The sequence below is a fragment of the Macaca thibetana genome, chromosome 11 (assembly GCF_024542745.1).
Source record: "Macaca thibetana thibetana isolate TM-01 chromosome 11, ASM2454274v1, whole genome shotgun sequence".
Classification (NCBI taxonomy): domain Eukaryota; kingdom Metazoa; phylum Chordata; class Mammalia; order Primates; family Cercopithecidae; genus Macaca; species Macaca thibetana.
The window spans coordinates 45462101-45489722 of NC_065588.1; the positions used below are offsets into that span (position 1 = coordinate 45462101).

The following is a 27622-nucleotide window of genomic DNA, read 5'->3' on the forward strand; positions in this document are numbered from 1 at the left end:
ATTTTTGACACAGGGTCTCACTCTGTCGCCCAGACTGGTGTGCAGTGGTGCGATTACGGCTCACTGCAGCCTCCAACTCTCAGGCTCAAGTATTCTTCCCATCTCAGCCTCTTGAGCAGCTGGGATCACAGGCGGGCACCAGCACACTTAGCTGATTCTGCCATGTTGCTCAGACTGGTCTTGAACTCTGGACTCAAGCTGTCGGCCTGCCTTGACCTCCCAACGTACAGGGATTATAGGCGTGAGCCAACAGCCCTGACCTCCTCTAAATTCTTAAAGCAACATCCAGCTGCATAGTTCAGTGGGCAGTTAAAAATTGGCCATGAGGCTGGGCGCGGTGGCTCACGCCTGTAAGCCTAGCACTTTGGGAGGCCGAGACAGGTGGATTACCTGAAGTCAGGTGGCAAGACCAGCTCGATCAGGGAGACCCTAATCCAGCGGCACTACAGGAAATAAAGACACACACACACAGAGAAACATAGAGATGTGAAGTGGGAAATCAGGGGTCTCACAGCCTGGAGAGCTGAGAGCCCCCAAAAGAGATTTACCCATGTATTTATTAACAGCAAGTCAGTCATTAGCATTGTTTCTATAGATATTAGATTAACTAGAAGTATCCCTTATGGGAAACAAAGGGATGGGCCAAAATAAAGGGATGAGTTGGGCTAGTTATCTGCAGCAGGACCATGTTCTTAAGGCACAGATCACTCATGCTATTGTTTGTAATTTAAGAACGCCTTTAAGCGGTTTTCTGCCCTGGGTGGGCCAGATGTTCCTTGCCCTCATTCCACTTAACCCATAACCTTCCAGGGTGGGCGTTATGGCCATCATGAACGTGTCACAGTGCTGCAGAGATTTTGTTTATGGCCAGTTTTGGGGCCAGTTTATGGCCAGATTTTGGGGGGCCTGTTCCCAACAGTCAGGAGTTCAGGACCACCCTGGCCAACATGTGTGAAACCCCCTCTCTACTAAAAAATACAAAAATTAGCTGGGCATGGTGGTGGGCACCTGTAATCCCAGCTACTCAGGAGGCTGAGACAGGAGAATTGTTTGAACACGGGAGGAGGCTGCAGCGAGCTGAGATCTGCCATTGCACTCCCGCCTGGGCGACAAGATCGAAACTCCGTCTCAAAAAAGACTGGGTGTGGTGGCTCACGCCTGTGATCAAAGCACTTTGGGAGGCCGAGACTGGCGAATCACCTGAGGTCGGGAGTTCGAGACTAGCCTGACCAACATGGAGAAACTCGTCTCTACTAAAAATACAAAATTAGCTAGGCATGGTGGTGCATGACTGTAATCCCAGCTACTTGGGAGGCTGAAGCAGGAGAATCACTGGAACCCACGAATTGGAGGTTGCAGTGAGCTGAGATCATACCATTGCACTATAGCCTGGGCAACAAGAATGAAACTCTGTCTCTACAAAACAAAAAATTGTCCATATATGCATTGTTTCATAATATTTGTCCTCTTGAGTTGTTGTTATTTAAATATTTTGTATTGTTTAACTTTACCTTCATTTATGTCTTTCCTCTTTTCCTCCTGTCTTCTCCTCTTCAAGAATTAGAAACACGGCCGGGCGCGGTGGCTCAAGCCTGTAATCCCAGCACTTTGGGAGGCCGAGACGGGCGGATCACGAGGTCAGGAGATCGAGAGACCATCCCGGCTAACACGGTGAAACCCCGTCTCTACTAAAAAATACAAAAAAACTAGCCGGGCGAGGTGGCGGGCGCCTGTAGTCCCAGCTACTCGGGAGGCTGAGGCAGGAGAATGGCGTAAACCCGGGAGGCGGAGCTTGCAGTGAGCTGAGATCCGGCCACTGCACTCCAGCCTGGGTGACAGAGCAAGACTCCGTCTCAAAAAAAAAAAAAAAAGAATTAGAAACACATATTTGGCCTTTTTTTTTTTTTTGAGATGGAGTTTCGCTCTTGTTGCCCAGGCAGGAGTGCAATGGCGCGATCTTGGCTCACGGCAACCTCCGCCTCCCGGGTTCAAGCGATTCTCTTGCCTCAGCCTCCCAGAGTAGCTAGGATTACAGGCGAGCCACCACGACTGGCTAATTTTGTATTTTTAGTAGAGATGGGGTTTCTCCATGTTGGTCTGGCTGGTCTCCAACTCCTGACCTCAGGTGATCTGCCCGTCTCCGCCTCCCAAAGTGCTGTCATTACAGGCATGAGCCACCGCGCCAGGCCCATATTTGCCTTTTTTTTTTTTTTTTTTTTTTTTGAGACACGGACTCTCGCTCTGTCGCCCAGGCTGGAGTGCAGTGGCGGGATCTCGGTTCACTGCAAACTCCGCCTCCCGGGTTTACGCCATTCTCCTGCCTCAGACTCCCGAGTAGCTGGGACTACAGGTGCCCGCCACCAAGCCTGGCTAATTTTTTGTGTTTTTAGTACAGACGGGGTTTCACGGTGTTAGCCAGGATGGTCTCAATGTCCTGACCTTGTGATCTGCGCGCCTCGGCCTCCCAAAGTGTTGGGATTACAGGCGTGAGCAACCACGCCCGGCCATATTTGGCTTCTGATTGACCCCATTCTTTTCTTCCCCAAAACTTAACCCAGTGCAGTTCTTGTAGTAAACACTTAAACAGGGCCGGGCGCGGTGGTTCACATAGGTAATCCCAGTACTTTGGGAGGCTGAGGCAAGTGGATCGCCTGAGCTCGGCAGTTTGAGATCAGCCTGACCAACGTGGAGGAACCCCGTCTCTACTAAAAATACGTTATTAGACGGTCGTGGTGGTGCATGCCTGTAATCCCAGCTACTCGGGAGGCCGAGGCAGGAGAATCGCTTCAACCCAGGAGGCAAAGCTTGCCGTGAGCCAAGATCGTGCCGTTGCACTCCAACCTGGGAGCTAAACTCCCTCTCAAAAAAAAAAAAAAAAAAAAAAGACCAGCCTGGGTAACACATGACGACCCTATCTCTACAAAAAATTTATGAAATTAGCAAGACGTGGTGGCATGTCCCCGTAGTTCTAAGATACTCAGGAGGCTGAAGCAGGAGAATCACTTGAACGCAGGAAATCGAGGCTACAGTGAACTATCATGGCACCACTGCATTTCAACCTGGGTGACAGAGTGAAACCCTGTTTTTATTTTGTAAAAAAAATGGCCGGGCGCGGTGGCTCAAGCCTGTAATCCCAGCACTTTGGGAGGCCGAGACGGGCGGATCACGAGGTCAGGAAATCGAGACCATCCTGGCTAACACGGTGAAACCCCGTCTCTACTAAAAATACAAAAAAAAATAAGCCGGGCGAGGTGGCGGGCGCCTGTAGTCCCAGCTGCTCGGGAGGCTGAGGCAGGAGAATTGCGCGAACCCGGGAGGCGGAGCTTGCAGTGAGTAGAGATCTGGCCACTGCACTCCAGCCTGGGCGACAGAGCCAGACTCCGTCTCAAAAATAAAAAATAAAATAAAAAAATAAAATAAAATAAAATAAAAAAAAAGGAAAGAAAAGAAAAGAAAGAAGAAAGAAAACTTCCTGCCTAATCTAAGACTACTTTCAGGGTGATAGGGTGATTTTGTTCCCAGGACTTTCTGGGTCTTTGGAAAGAGCTTATTTAGCTATTTAGCTAACTCTTTTTTTTTTTTTTTTCTCTCTGTCACCTAGGCTAGAGTGCAGTGGCTCGATCTCTTGTAACCTCCACCACCCGGGTTCAAGCAATTCTCCTGCCTCAGCCTCCCGAGTAACTGGGATTACAGGTGCCCACCACCATGCCCAGGTAATTTTTTTTTTTTTTTTTTTTTTTGAGACGGAGTCTTGCTCTCTCTCCCAGGCTGGAGTGCAGTGGCGCGATCTCAGCTCACTGCAAGCTCCACCCCGCAGGTTCATGCCATTCTCCTGCCTCAGCCTCCCAAATAGCTGGGACTACAGGCGCCCACCACCACGCCCAGCTAATTTTTTGTATTTTCAGTAGAGATGGGGTTTCACCATGTTAGCCAGGATGGCCTCGATCTCCTGACCTTGTGATCCGCCCACCTCGACCTCCCAAAGTGCTGGGATTATAGGCATGAGCCACCGCGCCCAGCCATGCCCAGCTAATTTTTGTATTTTTGGTACAGTCGGGGTTTCACCATGTTGGTCAGGCTGGTCTCCAACTCCTGACCTCAGGTAATCCACCTGCCTCAGCCTCCCAAGGTGCTGGGATTACAGGCATGAGCCACCGCACCCTGCCAGAGCTCATCTGACTCTGAACCATAACTTTTTTCTTTTCTCTGGTCAAAATAGGACAAATTTCTAGAAATTTTGGAATTTCCCTCTTGTCTAGAGTGCCAGGAAACCAGAAAACCAGGAATTTCCTAAGCAAGTCCTTCTTGCATCTGAGAACTTTTTGATGTTGTCGTTGGTGTGGGGAAAAGAAAGAGATCAGCCTGTTACTGTGTCTATATAGAAAGAAGTAGACATAAGAGACTCCATTTTGTTCTGTATTTGAGATGCTGTTAATCTGTGACCCTACCCCCAACCTTGTCCTTGCAAGAGACATGTGCTGTGGTAACTCAAGGTTTAATGGATTTTGGGCGTGCAGGGTGTGACTTTGTTCCTAGAAAAGCTAGGTATTGTCCAAGGTTTATCCCCATGTGATAGGATGAAACAATGTTGCTAAAAGGTTTATCTCAAGGCACAGGATTTTCCTTTAAACTTATTCATGTCACAGATCCTTGTTCTTATGTCTTACTGCTAATTTCCTCCCTAAAAATGATCCTATTGTCCTGCCACTCCCTTATCTTTAAGATGGTAAAGATAATTATCTATAAATACTAAGGGAACTCAGAGGCCGGTGCCGGCGTGGGTCCTCTGTAAGCTGAGCGCCGGTCCCCTGGGCCCCCGCTTTTCTTTCTCTATACTTTGTCTCTGTGTCTTATTTCTTTTCTCAAGTCTCTCGTTCCACCTAACGAGAAACACCCACAGGTGTGGAGGGGCAGGCCACCCCTTCAGTTGGGAGTTAGGAGGAAGAATTTTAGAAACATGCTGGCCGGGTGTGGTGGCTCACACCTGTAATCCCAGTGCTTTGGAAGGCCCAGGTGGGTGGATCACCTGAGGTCGGGAGTTCAAGACCAGCCTCACCAAAATGGAGAAACCCTGTCTCCACTAAAAATACAAAATTCACCAGGTGTGGTGGCACATGCCTGTAATCCCAGTTACTTAGGAGGCTGAGGCAGGAGAATCACTTTAACCCAGGAGGCGGAGGTTGCGGTGAGCCAAGATCATGCCATCGCACTCCTGCCTGGGCAACAAGAGTGAAACTCCATCTCAAAGAAAGAAAGAAAAGAAAAGAAACATGCTTTGAGGGATTCAGTTCTAATTCTTCCTCCGTACCTATCTGACCTCTCTAAAAATATTTGAGAGAAGAATTATAATGAAAGATTGGCTTGAGACAGCAGGAAAAAATTTGTGAAATTATAGACTCTGGGAATGGAGAGTTATATTAGAAGTTATCTGGCCGGGTGCGGTGGCTCACGCCTGTAATCCTAGCACTTTGGGAGGCCGAGGCAGGTGGATCACAAGGTCAGGAGATCGAGACCATCCTGGCTAACACGGTGAAACTCCATCTCTACTAAAAATACAAAAAAAAAAAAAAAAAATTAGCTGGGCGTGGTGGCGGGTGCCTATAGTCCCAGCTACTCAGGAGGCTGAGGCAGCAGAATGGCGTGAACCCAGGAGGCGGAGCTTGCAGTGAACCGAGATGGCGCCACTGCACTCCAGCCTGGGCAACAGAGCGAGACTCCATCTCAAAAGAAAAAAAAAAGAAGTTATCAGGTCTACCTGTATGTGCTACGTGACATAGACCAGGGGTCCTCAACTGCTGGGTGCAGACCATGGCCTGTTAGGAATCGGCCCACACTGCAGGAGGTGAGTGGTGGGCAAGCAAGCATTACCGCCTGAGCTCCACCTCCTGTGAGATCAGCAGCGGCATTAGATTCTCATAGTAGCTGTGAACTGTGGATATAGGTTGGGTGCTTCTTATGAGAATCTAATGCCAGATGATCTTAGGTGAAACAGTTTCATCCTGAAAGCACCCCTCACCACACACACCATTCATGGAAAAATTGTCTTCCACAAAACTGGCCCCTGGTACCAAAAAGATTGGGGACCACTGACTGCTGAATAGATGGCATACTGGTTCATTGTTGGTGCTGGCTAATTTTTAGAAAGTGAACTGCAGTCTTCTTGCCCATCATTTGCTGTGCCCTCTGGGGTTTTGAGGAATGAATCTACTGCCATTTCTAGACCACAGCCCTTCATTGGGTTTCTCTTTTCTAAGCTAACCATCCTCAGTTGTTGTGGGAAGTCAGGGACCCCAAACAGAGGGACCTGCTGAAGCTGTGACAGAAGAACATAAATTGTGAAGATTTCATGGACATTTATCACTTCCCCAATCAATACTCTTATAATTTCCTATGCCTGTCTTTAATCTCTTAATCCCATCATCTTTGTAAACTGAAGATGTACTATGCCTAATACTCCTTACCACTCTCCTCACCCCTTGGAGAAAACTCCATTGTCTATGTTCCTCTTGAAGCCTAGACTGGATAAGAGATTACACAGGCCACATGCAGTGGCTCACACCCGTAATCTCAGCACTTTGGGAAGCCAAAGTGGGTGGATTGCCTCAGCTCAGGAGTTGGAGACCAGCCTGGCAACATGGCAAAACTCTGTCTCTACAAAAAATACAAAAATTAACTGGACATTGTAGCATGCCTGTAGTCCCAGCTACTTGGGAGACTGATTTGGGAAACTGAAGTGGGAGAATTGATTGAACCCAGGGGGCGGAGGCTGCAGTGAGCCCAGATTGTGCTACTGCATTCCAGCCTGGGAGCCTGGGCAACAGTGCAAGACTCTGTCTCAAAACAAAACAAAACAAAAGACAATAACAAAAAAATCAACAACAACAAAAAGATTACACCGGGTGAGCAGTGAAGAGGATGATGGGAATATTCACCTGCCTAGCTTTGAGCACTGTTATATAGAAGGAATATTAGGGTGACAGCCTATCCTGTCAGCTGGGTCACAACCCAGCTCGTGGTACACATTGATTTGGTCATAGTGAGGCAGCAGAAGTTTCTACATGCCAGTATCATGAGATGCTAGGGCCAGAGAGGCTGAGGGATCTTTTTTTGGTTTGTTTTGAGACATCTTCTTTTTTTTTTTTTTTTTTTTTTTTTTTTTTTTTGAGACGGAGTCTCGCTCTGCCGCCCAGGCTGGAGTGCAGTGGCCAGATCTCAGCTCACTGCAAGCTCCGCCTCCCGGGTTCACGCCATTCTCCTGCCTCAGCCTCCCGAGTAGCTGGGACTACAGGCGCCGCCACCTTGCCCGGCTAGTTTTTTGTATTTTTTAAAGTAGAGACGGGGTTTCACCGTGTCAGCCAGGATGGTCTCGATCTCCTGACCTCGTGATCCGCCCGTCTCGGCCTCCCAAAGTGCTGGGATTACAGGCTTGAGCCACCGCGCCCGGCCGAGACATCTTCTTGATGAAGAAGCTTTATTATTTTATTTTATTTTATTTTATTGAAATGGAGTCTCACTCCACACACAGGCTGGAGGGCAGTGGCACGATCTCAGCTCACTACAGCCTCAACCTCCTGGGTTTAAGCAATTCTTCTGCTTCAGCCTCCTGAGGAGTTAGGACTGCAGGGGTATGCCACCGCTCCTGACTAATTTTTGTATTTTCAGTAGAAACAGGGTTTCACCATATTGACCAGGTTGGTCTCGAACTCCTGACCTCAAGTGATCCTCCCACCTCAACGTCCCAAAGTGCTGGGATTACAGAAGTGAGCCACTACAATGAAGAATCTTTAGAACACAGAAGAAACCTTCCTATCCACCTCCATTTTATGTCTCTATCCACCTTTTACTCTCTGCCTGAGGCCCCTTAGAGCTTTGGTCCTGGGCTTGGTCTGAAAGTGGGGAGGAAGTAGATGGATAGTCATCTCTAGCTTTCAGAGTTAAAAATGTTTTTTTGTTTGTTTTTTGTTCAGATTTTTTTTTTTTTTTTTTTTTTTTTTTTTTTTTTTTTTGAGACAGGGTCTTGGGGTCTTGGTCTAGCATCTAGGCTGGAGTGCAAAGAAGCAATCTCAGCTCACTGCATCCTCAACCTCTCGGGCACAATTGATCCTCCCACCTCAGCCTCCCAGGCACCTGGGACCAAAGGCATGCACCATCACACCAGGCTAATTTTTAATTTTTTTAAATATACTTTAAGTTCTAGGGCACATGTGCACAACGTGCAGGTTTGTTACATATATATACATGTGCCATGTTGATGTGTTGCACCCATTAACTCGTCATTTACATTAGGAATATCTCCTAATACTATCCCTCACCCCTTCCCCCACTCCTCAACAGGTCCCAGTGTGTGATGTTCCCCTTCCCATGTCCAGATGTTCTCATTGCTCAATTCCCACCTACGAGTGAGAGCATGCCGTGTCTGATTTTCTTTTCTTGTGATAGTTTGCTAATTTTTAAATTTTTTTTAGAGACAGGATTTCACTAGTTGCCCAGGTTGGTCTCGAACTCCTGGTCTCAAGTGATCTTCCTTCCTTGGCCTCCCAAAGTGCTGGTACTACAAGTCTAAGCCATTGTGCCTGGCCCATTTGACTAATCTTAAAAAACAAAGACAAACAAAACTGTGGAGCATTTACCTAATGTATTTATTTATTTATTTATTTATTTAAATCTGGTAGAGGCTGGGCACAGTGACTCACACCTGTAATCCCAGCACTTTGGGAGGCCGAGGTGGGCAGATCACCTGAGGTCGGGGGTTCGAGACCAGCCCGACCAACGTGGAGAAACCCCATCTCTACTAAAAATACAAAATTAGCTGGGCGTCGTGGCGCATGCCTGTAATGCTAGCTACTCGGAAGGCTGAGGTAGGAGAATTGCTTGAACCCGGGAGGCGGAGGTTGTGGTGAGCCAAGATCACGCCATTGCATTCTAGTCTGGGCAACAAGAGCAAAATTCCGTCTCAAAAAAAAAAAAAACAAAAAAAAGAGTCCGAAGCAGAAAAGGATTGCTTGAGCTCAGAATTTTGAGACCAGCTTGGACAACATGGTGAGACTCAATCTCTACAAAAAAATTTAAAAATTAGCCGGGGGTGATTGTGGGTGCCTGTAGTCCCAGCTACCCAAGAAGCTGAGCTGGGAGGATCCCTTGAGTCCAGGAGGTCAAGGCAGCAGTGAGCCGAGATCGAATCACTGCACTCCAGTCTGGACACAAGAGCTAGGCCCTGTCTCCAAAAAAACAAAAAACAAAAAAAAACTCTGGTAGGGAAGAAATATATGAATTAATCACACAAATATATATTTATAAAATATTACAAATGTGAGAAAAGTAGAGGTTCTATGAAAATATATACTAGAAAATATGGCCTATTCTGAGCTAGTCTCCAAGTCCTTGAAGAAATGACTTCATTGAAAGGAGAATATGCATTAACTGGACAAAAGTGTTGGGGGGTCTCGTGGCAATAGAAGGTACCACAGGCAGAGGAAAGTGTATGTTTAAAGGCTCAGGCATGAATGAGGTGATGAGCTTGATTCTGTCTAGTTGGGCATGATAACATACAGCAGGCTGTCAGTTGGGAGTGGGTGGGGTAAAGCATTTGGGCATTGGTTTTGGCTTATGAACCAGATAGCAGAGAGGTGGAAGCTAGCCTTAGCAACACAATGACATCAGTGTCTACATGATGATGCCCACATTGTCAGGTGGTTATTGACTTTGTATCAATATTGAGTTTAGATTAATGTGACAACATGCTCCTCTCTTACTGCATGTTGATCCTAAGGCGTTTTTTTTTTTTTTTTTTTTTTTGAGACGGAGTCTCACTCTGTTGCCTAGGCTGGACTGTAGGAACACTAACTCAGCTCACTGCAACCCCCACCTCCCAGGTTCAAGCAATTCTCCGGCCTCAGCCTCCTGAGTAGCTGTGATTACAGGCACCTGCTACCATGCCTGGCTCATTTTTGTATTTTTAGTAGAGACGGGGTTTCACCATGTTGGCCAGGCTGGTCTCGAACTTCTGACTTCAAGTGATCCACCCTCCTTGGCCTCCCAAAGTGCTGAGATTATAGGCATTAGCCACCACGCCTGGCCCAAGGCCATGTTTTGTTTTGTTTTGTTTTGTTTTGTTTTTTGAGATGGAGTTTCGCTCTTATTGCCCAGGCTGGAGTGCAATGGCGTGATCTGGGTTCACCACAACTTCTGCCTCCCGGTTTCAAGCGATTCTCCTGTCTCAGCCTCCCAAGTAGCTGGGATTATAGGCACATGCCACCATGCCTGGCTAATTTTCGTATTTTTAGTAAAGGCAGGGTTTTACCATATTGGCCAGGCTGGTATTGAATTCCTGACCTCAGGTGATCCGCCCACCTCGGCCTCCTGAAGTGCTGGGATTACAGGCGTGAGCCACCATGCGTGGCCAAGGCCATGTTTTTATACGCATCCTACCTCAGGGAAGCACCCTAGGGGAAGGGGCTGAGGTCCAGAAACTCCTTGGGTGTGGTGTTTTCTGTAGCCTCCTGATTCACAGCGGCCTAGCATGAGGCCCAGCTGTCTCCAGTCATGGACAGAAGAAAAAGCGACAAGTGTGTGAATGCTAGGGATGGCAGGTCAGTCACTTCCGGCTTGTCATCTTTTTGGCACAGGTCCAAGATGACAAGGGCAGAGTTCACAAATCTGAGCTTGGCCCTCCTGGATGGAGAACTCCTTGTCAGTGGTGCCATCTGCAGGGCATTAAGGAATTTGCCAGGAGTTTGATGGGATTGGGAGGGGAATATGGCATCTCCAGATAAAATGCTCTTCCCTCCTCCCTTGCTCAAGCCTGTTAGTCTAAGCACATCCCTAAATCACAGCCCGGGTCCTTGGTAGGGCTGAAAGACTCATGTCCTAATGATCTTGTGGCAGGCAATATTTAAGGCTTCTAGTCCTACAAGGCAGGACACAAGGCTGTGGTATCTCTCCCCTTCTTCCCTACCAATTAAATCTGTCATCTCTAAAATGAGGCACTGGGCTTTTTTCATTTTATACAGTGAACTCATGGAGGGGATGAACAGTAGGTTGTGAAGGCATTTAAGCATTCTGGTGTTAAAAAAAGAAGGTGTCTAAGATTAGTTATCGTTGTTATTGTCATCATCCTTTTCATCTCTAAGTAAACCCTTCTTGGGCTTTTAAAAATTTATATTCATTGACTGGGCATGGTGGCTCATCCCTGTAATCCCAGCACTTTGGGAGGCCGAGGCAGGCAGATCACCTGAGGTCAGGGATTCGAGACCAGTCTGGCCAACATGGTGAAACCCTGTCTGTACTAAAAATACAAAAAAATTAGCTGAGGCGTGGTGGTGGGCACCTATAATCCCAGCTACTTGGGAGGCTGAGGCAGGAGAATCACTTGAACCTGGGAGTTGGAGGATGCAGTGAGCCAAGATCTCACCACTGTACTCCAGACTGAATGTCAGAGTTAGACTTCATCTCTAAAAAAAGAAGAAGAAGAAAAAAGTTATACTTATTTTCTGAATAAATGGCCTATGCTTCTGTAGTAGCTCTGGAGAATGGCTGAGCAGACATGTCAAGACCTGGTATACACTGCCCCTCATCTCCCAACTTGGATGCACATCTCTAAGTTTACAGGTCCTTCCAAACTCCAAAGCCCTACTTGCTACCCCTTCTGAGAAAGGCAGAATGGAAATCTATAGTGTGAAAGGAAAAATAGTCCCAGAAGATTAAGAGGTCCTGATTAGTGACAGAACAAGAGGCTAACCAAATGTCTCTGTTCCCTAGGCTCCTCCCTGAGAGTTGATAAAGAAGCCTGGGTCCTGAAAGAGAGTGAGTGTTACAAAACCTTAGGGCTTAAAGTTTACATTGAGTAGAACAATAAAGAATCTGGCTGGCTGGGCACGGTGGCTCATGCCTGTAATCCCAGCACTTTGGGAGGCCGAGGAGGGTGGATCACGAGGTCAGGAGATCGAGACTATCCTAACTAACACAGTGAAACCCCATCTCTACTAAAAATACCAAAAATTAGCCGGGCGTGGTGGCGGGTACCTATAGTCCCAGCTACTTGGGAGGCTGAGGCAGGAGAATGGCGTGAACCCAGGAGGTGGAGGTTGCAGTGAGCCAAGATCGCATCACTGCACTCCAGCCCGGGCTACAGGGCAAGACTGTCTAAAAACAAACAAACAAACAAACAAAAAAAAACCAAAAAAAGAATCTGGCTTAAGAGAGAAATTACCATTATTTTTGGTTCCTATGGGCATTACCAGGTGCTGTACTTGCTGCCTGGTCAGAGGTATAGATAAGACGACTCCAGTGCCCCTTAAAGGGGCACTTTAAAGGAGGGCTTGATGACATGTCCTGTCTGCCTGAGCATTTCATTCTAGCCACCTCCTCCCCCATGGCCCACACATAATATATCATTTAATCCAAGGCCTTAACTTATAATTAATAGTATTCATCTTGGCCTGGTGTGGTGGCTCACCCTTGTAATCCCAGCAGTTTGGGAGGCCAAGGAGGGAGGATCATTTGAGGTCAGGAGTTTGAGACCAGCTTGGCCAACATGGTGAAACCCCGTCTGTACTAAAAATACAAAAATTAGCTGGGCATGGTAGTGCACGCCTGTAATCCCAGCTACTCGGGAGGCTGAGGCATGAGAATCCCTTGAACCCAGGAGGCGGAGGTTGCCAGTGAGCCAAGACTGAGTCACTGCACTTCAGCTTGGGCAATAGAACGAGACTCCATCTCAAGAAAAAAAAAAATAGTAGTCATCTTCATGTATAAAACAATTTTTTAATTTTTTTTTTCCTTTGAGATGGAGTTTCACTTTTGTCACCCAGGCTGCAGTGCAATGGCATGATCTTGGCTCACGCAACCTCTACCTCCCGGGTTCAAGCAATTCTCCTGTCTCAGCCTCCCAAGTAGCTGGGATTAGAGGTGCCCACCACCACGCCCAGATAATTTTTGTATTTTTAGTAGAGATGGGGTTTCATCATGTTGACCTGGTTGGTCTCAAACTGCTGACCTCAGGTGATCCGCCTGCTTCAGCCTCCCAAAGTGCTGGGATTACAGGAGTGAACCACCGTGCCCAGCTTAAAATTTTTTATTGTATATTTTTGAGAGTTTCACTCTGTCACCCAGGCTGGAGTGCCGTGGCATAATATCGGCTCACTGTCACCTCCACCTCCCATGTTCAAGTGATTCTCCTGCCTCAGCCCCTGGTGTAGCTGGGACTACAGGCACAGGCTACCATGCCCAGCTAATTTTGTATTTTTAGTGGAGTTGGGATTATGTTGGCCTCACTGGTCTCAATCTCCTGACCTCAGGTGATCCACTTACTTTGGGCTCCCAAAGTGATAGGATTACAGGCGTGAGCTGCCGTGCCCAGGCCTCTCAGTTCTTTAAAGGTGTCTGCTGCTGGGAGCACCCAGTGGCTCATGCCTGTAATCCCAGCACTTTGGGAGGCCAAGGTGGGCAGATCACGAGGTCAGGAGTTCGAGACCAGCCTGGCCAACATGGTGAAACCCCGTCTGTACTAAAAATACAAAAATTAGCCAGGTGAGGTGGCGGGCGCCTGTAGTCCCAGCTACTTGGGAGGCTGAGACAGGAGAATGGCATGAACCCGGTAGGCGGAGCTTGCAGTGAGCTGAGATTGTGCCACTGCACTCCAGCCTTGGCAACAGAGCGAGACTCCGTCTCAAAAATAAATAAATAAATACACAAAAATAAAAAATAAATAAAGGTGTCTGCTTTCCCTTGGAGCCTGTGATGGCTACATTTGTGTTGCTATGCTAGGCCTGCAGGCTCCCCACCAAAGCTTCTTCTCTGAATTGTTCATGCCAAATCAGATTATCTTTGGAGCTGAGAGCTACAGTCATCCCTTAGTATCCCTGGAGGATACCAAAATCCATGAATGCTCAAGTTCCTTATATAGAGAGCTCTAGTGTTTGCATGTAACCTGCACACATCTTCCTGTATACTTTAAGTCATTTCCAGATTACTTATAATACCTAATACAATGTGAATGCTATGTAAATAATTGTTATACTATATCATTTAGAGAATAAAGGGGACAAGTACATGTTCAGTTCAGACACAACTATCCATTTTTCCAAACATATATTTTGAGATAGGGTCTTTCTCTGGCACCCAGGCAGGAATGCAGCAGCACAATTACACTGGCTAATTTGTTTTGGTTTTTGTTTTGTAATGACAGGGTCTCCCTAGGTTGCCTAGGCTGGTCTCAAACTCCTGGGCTCAAGTGATCCTCCTGCCTTGACCAAAGTGCTGGTATTATAGGCATGAACCACCAGGGCCGGTTGCTTCCAAGTATTTTAAATCCAGTTAGTCAAATCTAGATATGGAAACCACAGATAGGGACGGCTGACATTTTGTAAATTTGTAGGATTTATGGGCTAAAAAAAAAAAAAACTGGGAAAATTGTAGACTTCCCTACTTTTTTTTTTTTTTTTTTTTTTTGAGATGAAGTTTTGCTTTTGTTGCCCAGGCTGGAGTGCAATGGCGCAATCTTGGCTCACTGTAACCTCCTCCTCCCAGGTTCAAGCAATTCTCCTGCCTGTCTCCCGAGTAGCTGGGATTACAAGGGTGAGCCACCACGTCCAGCTAATTTTGTATTTTTAGTAGAGATGGGGTTTCTCCATGTTGGCCAGGCTGGTCTCAAACTCCTGACCTCAGGTAATCCGCCCGCCTCCGCCTCCCAAAGCGCTTGGATTACAGGTATGAACCACTGTGCCTGGCCTCTTCTCTGCTTTTTCAAAAAAGCCTCATGCATTCTTTCAGTCTTCTTGGTCTTTAGCAGCCACAATTTTCCTGTACTTTACGGATTTGAAATCTACATTTTCTCCTAGGTTAAATCCTCTATTTACATTCTCTGTGCCTACAAGTCTGTTACATGTAGCCAAAATATTTGAAAGGATGTAAACCATGCCAAATGCTATACGTTTTTATCCTAACCTTTACAAATGTTGCCACTTTATCCTCATGTAATGTAGTCCTCTTCCACCCATGCTATTGTTTAGCCTTCTTTCTTAGCATGACTTTTATTGACTACCGTGAATTCTGGTCCTTTTTCCTATCACAATAGGGCTGGAAACTGTCTTTACTTCACCACCCTCAAACATTCCTACAGTCAGATGTTTTCCCAGGTCACTGCTTTTTCTTAAGACAGGGTCTGTCACTAAGGCTGGAGTGCAGTGGTACCATCACAGCTCACCACAGCCTCAACCTCATCAGCCTCACAAGTAGCTGGGATTATAGGCACACACCACCACGCCCAAATTTTTGTATTTTCTTGTAGATGGGGTTTCATCATGTTGCCCAGGCTGGTCTTGAATGCCTGGGCTCAAGTAATCTACCTGCCTCATCCTCGTGCTGGGATTAGAGGCATGAGCCACCATGACCAGCCAAAGATCACTGTGAAATTTCTTACACTAACAAGGTTAGCAGGCCACTTTAAACAGCAGCAACTTAGCGGATATTCAAAATGTATACTTCCCATACATAACTCATTAGTAACTACCCAGTCATACTCTGAAGAGCTAAATGAGCTCTAGATTAGCAGAATGACTTTCATCAGTTTCCCCGCCCCCTACGCCAAGGGATGAGGTGGTAAACTAGTCTGAGAATCTAGGGCTTCTGCCTTTCTAGTCCCTTGAGCTTCCTTTTCCCTAGAGGTGCCTGCACAGGAAGTAGGATCCCTGACATCACCAGCAAATTGCAGACTCTATACTCTAAATATAGATGAATCCAAAAACCAAGGCACTTTTAGAAAACACAGGAAACAAAGCTTTTGATGTTAATGACTTTACTTTGAGACACGATGGAAAAATATTATAGGTACACATGGAAAAGACATGATCACCAAGTGAAAACAATCTAACCAGAAAGCTTTAATGTCTGTCAGCTAAGCTGAAGCTGAAATCCTGGGAGCATGACATGCTGCAGCGCCAAAAGGAATGGATAATTAGTATTCCTCTCCTTCTTCCTCACCCTCTCCTTCAACAGAATCCACACCAACCTCCTCATAATCCTTCTCAAGGGCAGCCATGTCTTCACGGGCCTCTGAAAACTCGCCTTCCTCCATCCCCTCACCCACATACCAGTGAACAAAGGCACGCTTGGCATACATCAAGTCAAACTTGTGGTCCAGGCGAGCCCAGGCCTCAGCAATGGCTGTGGTGTTGCTCAGCATGCACACAGCTCTCTGTACCTTGGCCAGGTCTCCACCAGGCACCACAGTGGGAGGCTGGTAGTTGATGCCAACCTTGAAGCCAGTGGGGCACCAATCCACAAACTGGATGCTGCGCTTGGTCTTGATGGTGGCAATGGCAGCATTGACATCTTTGGGAACCACATCACCACGGTACAACAGGCAGCAAGCCATGTATTTACCATGGCGAGGGTCACATTTCACCATCTGGTTGGCTGGCTCAAAGCAAGCATTGGTGATCTCTGCTACAGAAAGCTGTTCATGGTAGGCTTTCTCAGCAGAGATGACAGGGGCGTATGTGGCCAGAGGGAAGTGGATGCGGGGGTAGGGCACCAGGTTGGTCTGGAATTCTGTCAGGTCAACATTCAGGGCTCCATCAAATCTCAGGGAAGCAGTGATGGAGGACACAATCTGGCTAATAAGGCGGTTAAGGTTAGTGTAGGTTGGGCGCTCAATATCGAGGTTTCTACGACAGATGTCATAGATGGCCTCATTGTCTACCATGAAGGCACAATCAGAGTGCTCCAGGGTGGTGTGGGTGGTGAGGATGGAGTTGTAGGGCTCAACTACAGCTGTGGAAACCTGGGGCGCTGGGTAAATGGAGAACTCCAGCTTGGACTTCTTGCCATAATCAACTGAGAGACGTTCCATGAGCAGGGAGGTGAACCCAGAACCAGTTCCCCCACCAAAGCTGTGGAAAACCAAGAAGCCCTGAAGACCGGTGCACTGGTCAGCCTGTAGGGAAATAAAAAAAATAATATTTTAATGCCAAGAAACATTCTCTTAGAATTTCTATTTAAAATTCTTAGATTATGAACCATCTCATTGACATAAGCATAAGGAAATGGGAAAACAAACATATCCACAAACTGTCCATAACCTAGGGGACTATCTGATTTAGAAGTCCAATGAACATAGTAAGCAGTCTATTCCACATTTTGGTAGGTGCTAAAGAATGAATGTTGTCAGTCACTCCACCCAACTTGCACTGGTACCATCTCGCCGCATTAAATGCATATTTATATATTGTGCTTACCAGCTTGCGAATTCGGTCCAACACAAGGTCAATGATCTCCTTGCCAATGGTGTAGTGCCCTCGGGCATAGTTATTGGCAGCATCTTCCTTGCCTGTGATGAGCTGCTCAGGGTGGAAGAGCTGGCGGTAGGTGCCAGTGCGAACTTCATCTGGAGGAGGGAGAGAAGGATGGAGGGAGTGGGTGAGTGACCAGCGGAGGCCCCAGGACAGACCTCCTGTCCCAGCATCCTGGGATCTCACTTGGGTTACTGAAGTCAACTCACCAATGACCGTGGGTTCCAAGTCTACAAACACGGCCCGGGGCACATGCTTGCCAGCGCCCGTCTCACTGAAGAAGGTGTTGAAGGAATCATCTCCTCCCCCAATGGTCTTGTCACTTGGCATCTGACCATCGGGCTGGATGCCGTGTTCCAGGCAGTAGAGCTCCCAGCAGGCATTGCCAATCTGGACACCAGCCTGGCCAACGTGGATGGAGATGCACTCACGCTGTGGGAAGGAAAAAGATATCACAATTTAATCTATTGGTGGCTGTCAGGTGGAACAAAATACTCATGCAATCTTTATTTTTTTAGAGATAAAGTCTGTCACCCAGGCTTGAGTGCAGTGATGCCGTCTAGGCTCAAGGCAGCCTAAACCTCCTGGGCTTGAGTCATCCCCCGACCCCAGCCTCTGGAGCAGCTGGGACCACAGGCACAGGCCACTACGCCTGGCTAATTTTTTCATCTTTTTTTGTGGAGATGAGGTCTGGCTGTGTTACCTAGGCTACTCACGTAATCTTAAAACAAATTTCCTTTTTTAAAGCGACGTAAGACGTACTACTCTTCTGAGAACAGCTTATCGTCTACATTGCTTTTAATGACTGTTACCTTCCCATCCTAAACTGGGAAGGCCTCCTTCCAGACCAATACAGCTCAGTCACAGCTTCCTCCTTTGGAGGACCAAGACAGGAAGGTAGGCATCCACCCAGCGCTCAGGCCCCAGAATACCACTTTAGACTAGGTGGCCACATTTCCGGGCAGCTCCTAGCACAGGAAGCACGTGGCCAGACCAGCGCAGAAGAAATGTCGGTCCGCAGGGACATGGGGCGGGGCTCTGCGGCACAGGATGAATGCGCAATTCAGGGCGCGCGCTCTCGCGCCCCCCGGCGGCGCTGCAGAGGCACGAAATGGCCACGTCTGCAAAGGCGCTGCCCAGGCCGCCCATCCTCCCTTGCCCGCCGGCATCGGGCTGGGCCTAACACCTCCACAGCAGTCTGAGCGAAGTTGGGGATTATCGGCGGCCCAGATCTGGGTCAAGATCCGATTTCCGTTCCCTCAAAATCCCTCACTGCCACCACCTGCTCCCCTGAATTCCTAACGCAGCAGAGAGACAGGTGGCCTCTACAGACTGTTGTGGTCGAACTGTCCTAATTCACTGGTGTATAGCGGTACATTGACAGGGCCCTTCCCCACATTCCTCTTATTGCTTTCATTAAAAAAAGAAAACTCAGGTTAACAGGAGACACGCCCTGTAGCCCTAGTCTCGCCGCGACCCAGAGCGCATGCGCAGACTGCAGTGGCGGTTTCCCGCCCAGGAACGGCGGGAAGGTAACGGTCGCGCGTGCGCGCTTTTGTCTCCAGCTGCTTCCCACCCCCGCTTTTCGCGCTCAAGAGGAAGTGAAGGCTGGAAGATGTTAGAGTCCGCGCGCGCGCGCGTCCACCCAAAGCGGGGGAAGGGCATGCGCTGGAAAGGACTGCGGGGACTCGAGGGACCGCTCCCAGTACAGAGTTACGCGCTGAAAGAGAGCTCCGGATACGGCAGAAGGCAGCCGGAGCCCCCTCATCCCTTCCAGAGTCCGATAAGAAATCCTGGCGCCCCTCGACCTTTCCGGGCCCCAGCTATTTACACACACCGAGGTCTCACCACTCCCGCCCTGGCCTCTCGCCTTGTTTTCCGCCCTCCAAAAGGACGGCTCTGGAACCAGACCTCCCCGGTTGTATACAGGGTCCCCGCGCCCCGCCAGCTCGCTTTTCCCTGCTTCCCTGAAAGCAGCCGGGAGCCGCGCGGCTCACTCACCATAGTGGCTAGGGATTAGGAGGCGAAGGCGGAAGGAGCAGACACCGGGTCCCGGTTACCGTCCCCGACAAGCTAAGAGTCGAGGTAAGTAACGCACTGGGGCGGGACCGGCGCTGGAGCCTCTTAAGTAGCGGCTTTGGAGAGGGGGCGGGCACAGGCGGTGTCGCGGCCGCGGGCCCCTCCTCCGGCCCCGTGCGCCCACTGGGCGCCCGGCCTGGCCGCCGCAGAGGCGGGCTCCGGGCCCCGAGCCCCCTCCCTTCGCGCGGCCGCGGGGCGGGGTCCTCCGCGCCTGCGGGCCGCGCGCGCCAGTGCTGCAGTGTGCGGCGCATGGCTGCGAGGGCCTGGCGAGGGGCGGGCGCGAGTCGGAAAGACACCGACCAGGGAATGGGTGACAAGGCTTGACTTAATTCGGAGGAAGCCTAGGACTTGAGAGAGCCATACAATTTGAAAGACGAAGCACCGTGAAATGCAGAAAGTTGTGGTTCGGATAGCTCAGCTGATTAATTTCGTGTTGCCACAGTTTGTCAGTGAGTTTTGCCTTTTTATTTTCGCAGTTCCTTTTAAGGCAGTGCATTCTGTACTTACCTGATAATGTGAAAAACGCGAGCTTTAGAAAACCGAATAGGTGTACATGGTTTATTTTAATGACTTGTTCTCCAAAGTAAGAGTACCAAATGCTGAAAGCAAGTAGATATTCAGTCATTCGAAGAGTGCCCAAGCATTTAACATTGAAGCTGTTAAAAGGGCAAAGTAGGCCCCAATTTTAGATCTAAGCCATCAATTTTATGAAACAGTTCTAGGGGCTTTTTGAAAAGGAGATTTAAAAACACATTTCAGTGGTGGTAGCTGAGTTGAAGAAGTGAGGAAAGAATTGGATAGGGAGGAAATAAATTGACACTGAAGGATGTTAGGAAGTAGAGATTCCTTGTGCAACTTAAGAGTTTTGTAAATAAGACTGCTTGGCCTTGTGTCAAGATACATCAATTGGTTATAGCTTAGTGCTTGGAGGCCCACATTATAGGAGTAGACTAGGTCTCCCTCCGCCCCGCCCCTGGAAAATCTATTTCAAGACGATAAACCACATTGCTAATCCTTGGAAATGCAGAAGGTGGTTAGGTTTAAAATGTGGCTTTAAAATGGTCCTAGCCGAAACGTACTGATGTTACTATTCAGAATATCTGCCCAGTATAGGAGGAACAAAAAGGTTAAACCTAAAACACTAAAAATTCATAGTTCATATTCAGTTATTAGCCTATTAAAATTTGGTGCAGCCTTCATCCTTCGCACCGAATTTCAGACAAATAGCAAATTTATGTGGTTAATAAGTGTATGTTGTAAGGAGTTATATATGTGTATGTCTATGTATGTGTCTCTCCACCCATCTGAACCTGACCTGCAGACCAAGAGGTTCTTGTTTATTTCTGATAGTTTTGGTAGTCTTGTTAAAGGCATTTGATTCAAAATCCAAATTTGCACACATTTTTCCAACTGGGTAGAGGAGGCAGGAATATATTTGAATATTGTTCTCACTTATTTTGTTCCTCTTCTTATTCTTAAAAAAAAAAAAAAATTAAGCCTGTCAATTTTAGCAGTGAGGGATGGTATACTAATTTTAGTGACACTAATATTAATAAGTTCTGATAACCCACTATCATCGGACCACCCCCACTCTTATTCTTAAAACGAATCTGAAAATCATAAGCTTGCTTTAACGGGAAGAATGAATGTTAGGGAACCACCCTGCTGAACTCCATTTTGCTGTCGGCTCTGGATAAAGCTATTTTATCCAGAAAAGCTATCTCTGGGCAAATGATTTGAATAGTTTAGTAACCGCAATAGGTTTCTGCTAGAACCATTTTGAAGCCACCCTTTAACCCTAACCACTTTATGTATTTCCAAGGATTAGCGATGTAGTTTATGGTCTTGGGATAGATTTTTCTGGGGGAGGGGAGAACCTCCCTTCTAGCTCTCTGCAGATTATCAGAGCCACCACTTCAGGGATTTCCTCCCAGGGGCCTATATGTCTCCCCAGATACCTTCCTAAAACTATTAGCTTTTATCTGTGTATTCCCTGTTGTGAATGAGTAAGTATTTGAGGGCCTTTTTTTTTTTTTTTTTAGGTCTTGATTATACCTCAGGTTTCACAGAGTAATCAAACTAAAAGAGAACTTCTTTTTATTTCATTTTATTTTTTTGACCGAAACTCCATCTCCAAAAAAAAAAGGGGGGGGAATTGTTATGTGATATTGGGACATCTGAACATTTTGTTGTCATAGGAGTTTGTCCTTGCCAGCTTTTTTTTTTTTTTTTTTTTTTTTTTGTTGTTGTTGTTGTTGAGATGGAGTCTTGCTCTGTCACCCAAGCTGGAGTGCAGTGGCACACTGCGAACTCCGCCTCCCAGGTTCACGCCATTCTCCTGCCTCAGCCTCCCTAGTAGCTGGGACTACAGGCACCTGCCACCACGCCCGGCTAATTTTTTGTATTTTTAGTAGAGACGGGGTTTTGCCATGTTAGCCAAGATGGTCTCGATCCCTTGACCTCAGGATCCGCTGGGATTATGGGCATGAGCCACCGTGCCTGGTCCCTTGCTGGCATTATTAAACTGCTTCCTTAGCTGTAAACATCTTATGACCACGGGTTGTATCTGGTAAGGAATATGCTTTGCTAGTTTAAATTTGGAATTGATTTTGAAATTGTGTTACCCTAGCCCTTTTTTTTTTTTTTGAGACAGAGTTTTGTTTTTGTCGCCCAGGTGGGAGTGCAATGGCGCAATCTCGGCGCACGGCAACCTCTGCCTCCCGGGTTCAAGCGATTTTTCTGTCTCAGCCTCCCAAGTAGCAGACATTACAGGCACCTGCCACAACGCCCAGATTATTTTTGTATTTTTAGTAGAGAAGGGAGTTCACAATGTTAGCCAGACCAGTCTCGAACTCCTGACCTCAGGTGATCCGCCCGCCTCGGCCTCCCGAAGTGCTGGAATTAAAGGCGTGAGCCACCGTGCCTCGCCGTGTTACCCTAGCTCTTCCGTTCCTGTTTCCCTAACATAATACCTCCTCTACTCTTCTCCTCTACTTCTCTAATCTTAAGGAGAGATGAAGGGTGAAGGTCATTTTTTGTAACTTCTTCCTGCTGACAGTGGACATTGATCTTTGGGACAGGATTCTCTCCTAGGAATTTGCAGTTGGTGGCTGGGTGCCGTGGCTCACGCCTGTAATCCCAGCACTCTGGGAGGCCGAAGCAGGCGAATCACAAGGTCAGGAGGTCGATACCATTCTGGCTAACACAGCGAAACCCTGTCTCGACTAAAAACATTAAAAAATTAGCTGGACATGGTGGCGGGTGCCTGTAGTCCCAGCTACTCAGGAGGCTGAGGCAGGAGAATGGAGTGAACCCAGGAGGCGGAGCTTGCAGTGAGCCCAGATCAGGCCACTGCACACCACCCTGGCTAACACCATGAAACCCCATATCTACTAAAAATACAAAAAATTAACTGGGCATGGCGGCACGCACCTGTAGTCCCAGCTATTATGGAGCTGAGGCAGGAGACTCTCTTGAACCTGAGAGACAGAGGTTGCAGTGAGCTGAGATCACGCCACTGCACTCAGCCTGTAAGACAGAGTGAGACTCTATCTCAAAAAAAAAAAAAAAAAAAAAAGAATTTGCAGTTGGTTTCTAGGGAGCCACAGGAGGTCCGTGTTTGCATGATGTTCTGATGTTTGGTTTTTTTTTTGAGAGAGAGTTTCACTCTTGTTGCCCAGGCTGGAGTACAATGGCACAATTTCAGCTCACCACAACTTCTGCCTCCCAAATTCAAGCGATTCTCTGCCTCAGCCTCCTGAGTAGCTGAGATTACAGACATGCGCCACCACGCCCAGCTAATTTTGTATGTTTAGTAGAGACAGGCTTTCTCCATGTTGGTCAGGCTGGTCTCGAACTCCCGACCTCAGGTGATCCGCCCACCTTGGGCTCCCAAAGGGCTGGGTTTACAGGCATGAGTCACTGTGCCCTGCCTTTGTATTTTTTAGTAGAGACGGGGTTTCTCCATGTTGGTAAGGCTGGTCTCAAACTCCCGACCTCAGGTGATCCACCTGCCTCAGCCTCCCAAAGTGCTGGGATTACAAGGTGTGAGCCACCACACCTGGCCGATTCTTTTTTTTTTTTTTTTTTTTTTTTTTGAGATGGAGTCTTGCTCTGTCGCCATGCTGGAGTGCAGTGGCAGCGATCTCAGCTCACTGCAACCTTTGCCTCCCGGTTCAAGCAATTCTCCCTTCTCAGCCTCCTGAGCAGCTGGGACTATAGGCACATGCCACCACGCCCAGCTAATTTTTGTATTTGTAGTAGAGACAGGGTTTCACCGTGTCGGCCAGGATGATCTTGTTCTCTTGACCTTGTGATCTGCACACCCTGCGATGTTCTGATGATTCAATGGGCATAGCCCTGCCCAGTACTGAAGAAGTAAAAATCTTTGGATGCCTGATCTGAGGGGCCTAAAGGCAATATGTCTTTATTTCCCAGGTCAGAAGTTGGTATGGATTGGAAGCCTTGTGCCAGCATCCTCTTTATGTTGGATTGTTGTAATCTAGTAGACACAAACTTCAAGAGGTTAAACAAGCAAGGGCAAAAGATTAGTAATAACAAGATAGTGATCAAAAGTCCTAGGAAGAGTAAAAACCAACTGATACTCAGAGGGTGCTTTTTTTTCCTTTTTCTGTTTTTTTTTTTTTCCTTCCCAGATGGGGTCTTGCTATGTTGGCCAGGCTTGTCTGAACTCCTGGCCTCGAGCGATTCTCCAGCCTTGGCCCCCCAAAGTACTGAGATTATAGGCCTGAACTACCAAGCCTTGTCTAAACTCTACTTTTATAGGAGTCTTTTGTTTTGTTTTGTTTTGTTTTTGAGACATTGTCTTACTCTGTAGCCTACGTTGGAGATGGAGAGCAGTGGTATGATCACAGCTCACTGCAGCCTTGACCTCCTGGCTGAAGCAATCCTCCTACCTCAGCCTCCCAAGTAGCTAGGACTACAGGTGCCCAGGAAATTTTTGTATTTTTGTAGAGGACAGCCATGTTTCCCAGATTGATCTCAAACTCTCCTTGCAGACATTATTAAGCTGCTTCCTGCCAGGCATGGTGGCTCACACCTGTAATCCCAGCACTTTGGAGGCAGAGGCAGGTGAATCACCTGAGGTCAGGAGTTCAAGACCACCTTGGCTAGCATGGTGAAACCCCATCTCTACTAAAAATACAGTAATTAGTCGGGTGTGGCGGTGGGCTCCTGTAATCCCAGCTACTTGGGAGGCTGAGGCAGGAGAATCAATTGAGCCCTGGAGGTAGAGGTTGCAGTGAACTGAGATCGCGCTGTTGCACTCCAGCCTGGGTGACAAGAGTGAAACTCTGTCTCAAAAAAAACAAAAAAAAACAAAAAACTGCTTCCTTAGCTGTAAACATCTTATGACCATGGATCGTGACTGGCAAGAAATGTACCTTGCTAGTTTTAAGATGGAATTGATTATTTTTTTTTTTTTTGAGATGGAGTCTGGCTCTGTCGCCCAGGCTGGAGTGCAGTGGCACAATCTCGGCTCACTGCAAGCTCCGCCTCCCGGATTTACGCCATTCTTCTGCCTCAAGGCGCCTGCCACCACACCCGGCTAATTTTTTGTATTTTTAGTAGAGATGGGGTTTCACTGTGTTAGCCAGGATGGTCTTGATCTCCTGACCTCGTGATCCGCCCACCTCAGCTTCTCAAAGTGCTGGGATTACAGGCGTGAGCCACTGCGCCTGGCTTGGCTCCCCTATACTTCTCTTTCCCTAACTTTTTTTTTTTTTTTTTTTTTTGTCTGAAACAGGGTCTCTCTTGCTCTGTTGCCTAGGCTGGAGTGAGTGCATTGGTGGGAACTCAACTCACTGCAGCCTCCACCTCCGGAATTTAAGGGATCTTCCCATCTCAGCCTCTTGAGTGAATGCGACCATAGACGTGCCACCACACCCGGGTAGTTTTATATATATGGTTGTTTTTTTCTTTCTTTTTTTTTGTAGAGATGGGGTTTTTCCACATTGCCCAGGCTGGTCTCAAACTCCTGGACCAATGTAATTTGCCTGCCTCAGCCTCGCAAAGTGCTGGGATTACAGGCATGAGCCACCACACCCAACTGTAACACATTTTTATGCCGGAAGAATATTGAATAATGATAAATTTATTTTGCCTCTTTTTCCTTTTCTTTCTTTATTTTTTGTTTTTTTTGTTTTTTGTTTTTTGTTTTTTTTGGTTTCTTTTTTGAGACAGAGCCTTGCTTTGTTGCACAGGCTGGAGTGCAGTGATAATCTCAGTTCACTGAAACCTCTGCCTTATGAGTTCAAGCAGTTCTTGTGGCTCAGCCTCCCAAGTACCTGGGATTACAGGCATGCGCCACAACACCTGGCTATTTTTTATATTTTTAGTAGAAACAGGGTTTTGCCATGTTGCCCTGGCTGGTCTCGAACTCCTGGCCTCAAGTGATTTGCCCGCCTTGGCTTCCCAAAGTGCTAGGATTATAGGCATGAGCCACCATGCCCAGTCTGCCTCCTCTTTATTACCTGACAGGAAAGTCTGACTTTTTTTTTAAATCCATACTTAACCTACATAGGTCTATTTGTTTTGTTTGTTTGTTTGAGACAGCGTCTCGCTCTATCTCCCAGGCTGGAGTGCAGCAGCATGATCTTGGCTCACTGCGCCCTCCGCCTCCCAGGTTTAAGTGATTCTCCTGCCTCAGCCTCGCGAGTAACTGCGACAACAGGTATGCGCCACCACGCCTTACTAATTTTACATCTATCAATCAATCTATATATATATATTTTTTTTTGAGACAGAGTTTCGCTCTTGTTGCCCAGGCTGGAGTGCAATGGCGCGTAATCTCAGCTCACTGCAACCTCCACCTCCCAGGTTCAAGTGATTCTTCTGCCACAGTGTCCCGAGTAGCTGGGATTACAGGCGTGCGCCACCACGCCCAGCTAACTTTTTGTATTTGTATTTTTAGTAGAGACAGAGTTTCTCCATGTTGGTCAGGCTGGTCTCAAACTCCCAACCTCAGGTGATCCGCCCACCTTGGCCTCCCAAAGTACTGAGATTAAAGGCATGAGCCACTGTGCCCAGCCTATTTTTTATATTTTTAGTAGAGATGGGGTTTCACCATATTGGCCAGGCTGGTCTCATACTCCTGACCTCGTGATCCGCCCGCCTTGGCCTCCCAAAGTGCTGGGAGTACAGGCGTGAATCACCGCCCCCAGCCTTTGTTGTTTTTTTTTTTTTTTTTTCTTTTTGAGACAGAGTCTTGCTCTGTCGCTCAGGCTGGAGTGCAGTGATGCCATCTCAGCTCACTGCAGCCTCAGCCTGCCAGGTTCAAGTGATTCTCCCACCTCAGCCTCCCTAGTAGCTGGAATTACAGATGTGCGCCACCATCACCCAGCTAATTTTTGTAATTTAGTAGGGACGGGGTTTCAGAATGTTGGCCAGGCTGGTCTTGAACTCCTGACCTTAAGTGATCCACCCGCCTTGGCCTCAAAGTGCTGGGATTAATTATAGGCATGAGCTACCATGCTCGGCCTCTATTTATTATACATACCTATACGCACACACACACATGCACACACACACACACACGAGTAAATAGTAGTTGTCTATGTCTGGAACATAAACACAGTCGTATTTACTGTCTTGACATTTTTTTTCCTCTCCCAAGACAGCGTCTCACTCTGTCGCCTAGGCTGGACTGCAGTGGTATGATCATGGCTCACTGCAGCCTCCACCTCCCAGGCTCAAGTGATCCTCACACCTCAGCCTCCTCAGTAGCTGGGACTAGAGGCAGGGACCACTTTGCCTGGCTAATTTTTTATTTTTGTAGAGGTGGAGTCTCCTTATGTTACCCAGGCTGGTCTCGAACTCCTGGGCTCAATCAATTCTCCCACCTTGGCCTCCCAAACTGCTGAGATTGCAGTACAGGCCACTGGGCCCAGTCTGTCTGCACATTTTAATTGATTATATAAGCCTTTCATTTGTTGTACTCTTTCAGGCCTGTAACTGTTTACTTTGAGTCTTTGGTGTAGTGGGAAACCCTGTGATGCAATTAGAGTTACTCTCGTTTTTTGCTACATAATATCATGGCCATTTGCTACTGTTCTAAGCAGTGGGTAACTGTTTTTGATAGTTTCCATAGTGTGGTTTAGACACAGAAGTTTACAAAATATTTTGTTCATGTCACTAGCTGTACAAGTAAAGTAACAAATGGCAACAATTTACCAAGTGTTAACTATTTATAAATACTTGACCTTCATTCTTATTTATCCCAGTGTTACAAATTTACA

General features: G+C 47.5%; 1 protein-coding gene and 1 long non-coding RNA gene across 3 annotated transcripts in view; one reads left to right on the forward strand and one right to left on the reverse strand.

The window, feature by feature from the left end:
- Positions 1 to 15776: 15776 nt before the first annotated feature.
- The window catches only part of LOC126930834 (tubulin alpha-1B chain), a 284282-nt gene continuing 272436 nt past the window's right edge, over positions 15777 to 27622 (reverse strand). For both annotated transcript variants that reach the window (XM_050748366.1, XM_050748367.1), the window contains exons 2-5: positions 19290 to 19387; positions 17498 to 17720; positions 17235 to 17383; positions 15777 to 16933 (exon numbers count right to left, since the gene is read on the reverse strand). In XM_050748366.1, coding sequence (XP_050604323.1) covers positions 15953 to 16933; positions 17235 to 17383; positions 17498 to 17720; positions 19290 to 19292 — 1356 coding nt within the window. In that variant the 5' untranslated portion in view covers positions 19293 to 19387 and the 3' untranslated portion in view covers positions 15777 to 15952. The remainder of the gene's footprint in view (positions 16934 to 17234; positions 17384 to 17497; positions 17721 to 19289; positions 19388 to 27622) is intronic.
- Positions 19626 to 27622, forward strand: part of LOC126930847 (uncharacterized) — a 28105-nt gene continuing 20108 nt past the window's right edge. Inside the window, exons 1-2 of the long non-coding RNA XR_007717689.1 lie at positions 19626 to 19816; positions 25941 to 26058. This is a non-coding gene — a long non-coding RNA (uncharacterized LOC126930847). The remainder of the gene's footprint in view (positions 19817 to 25940; positions 26059 to 27622) is intronic.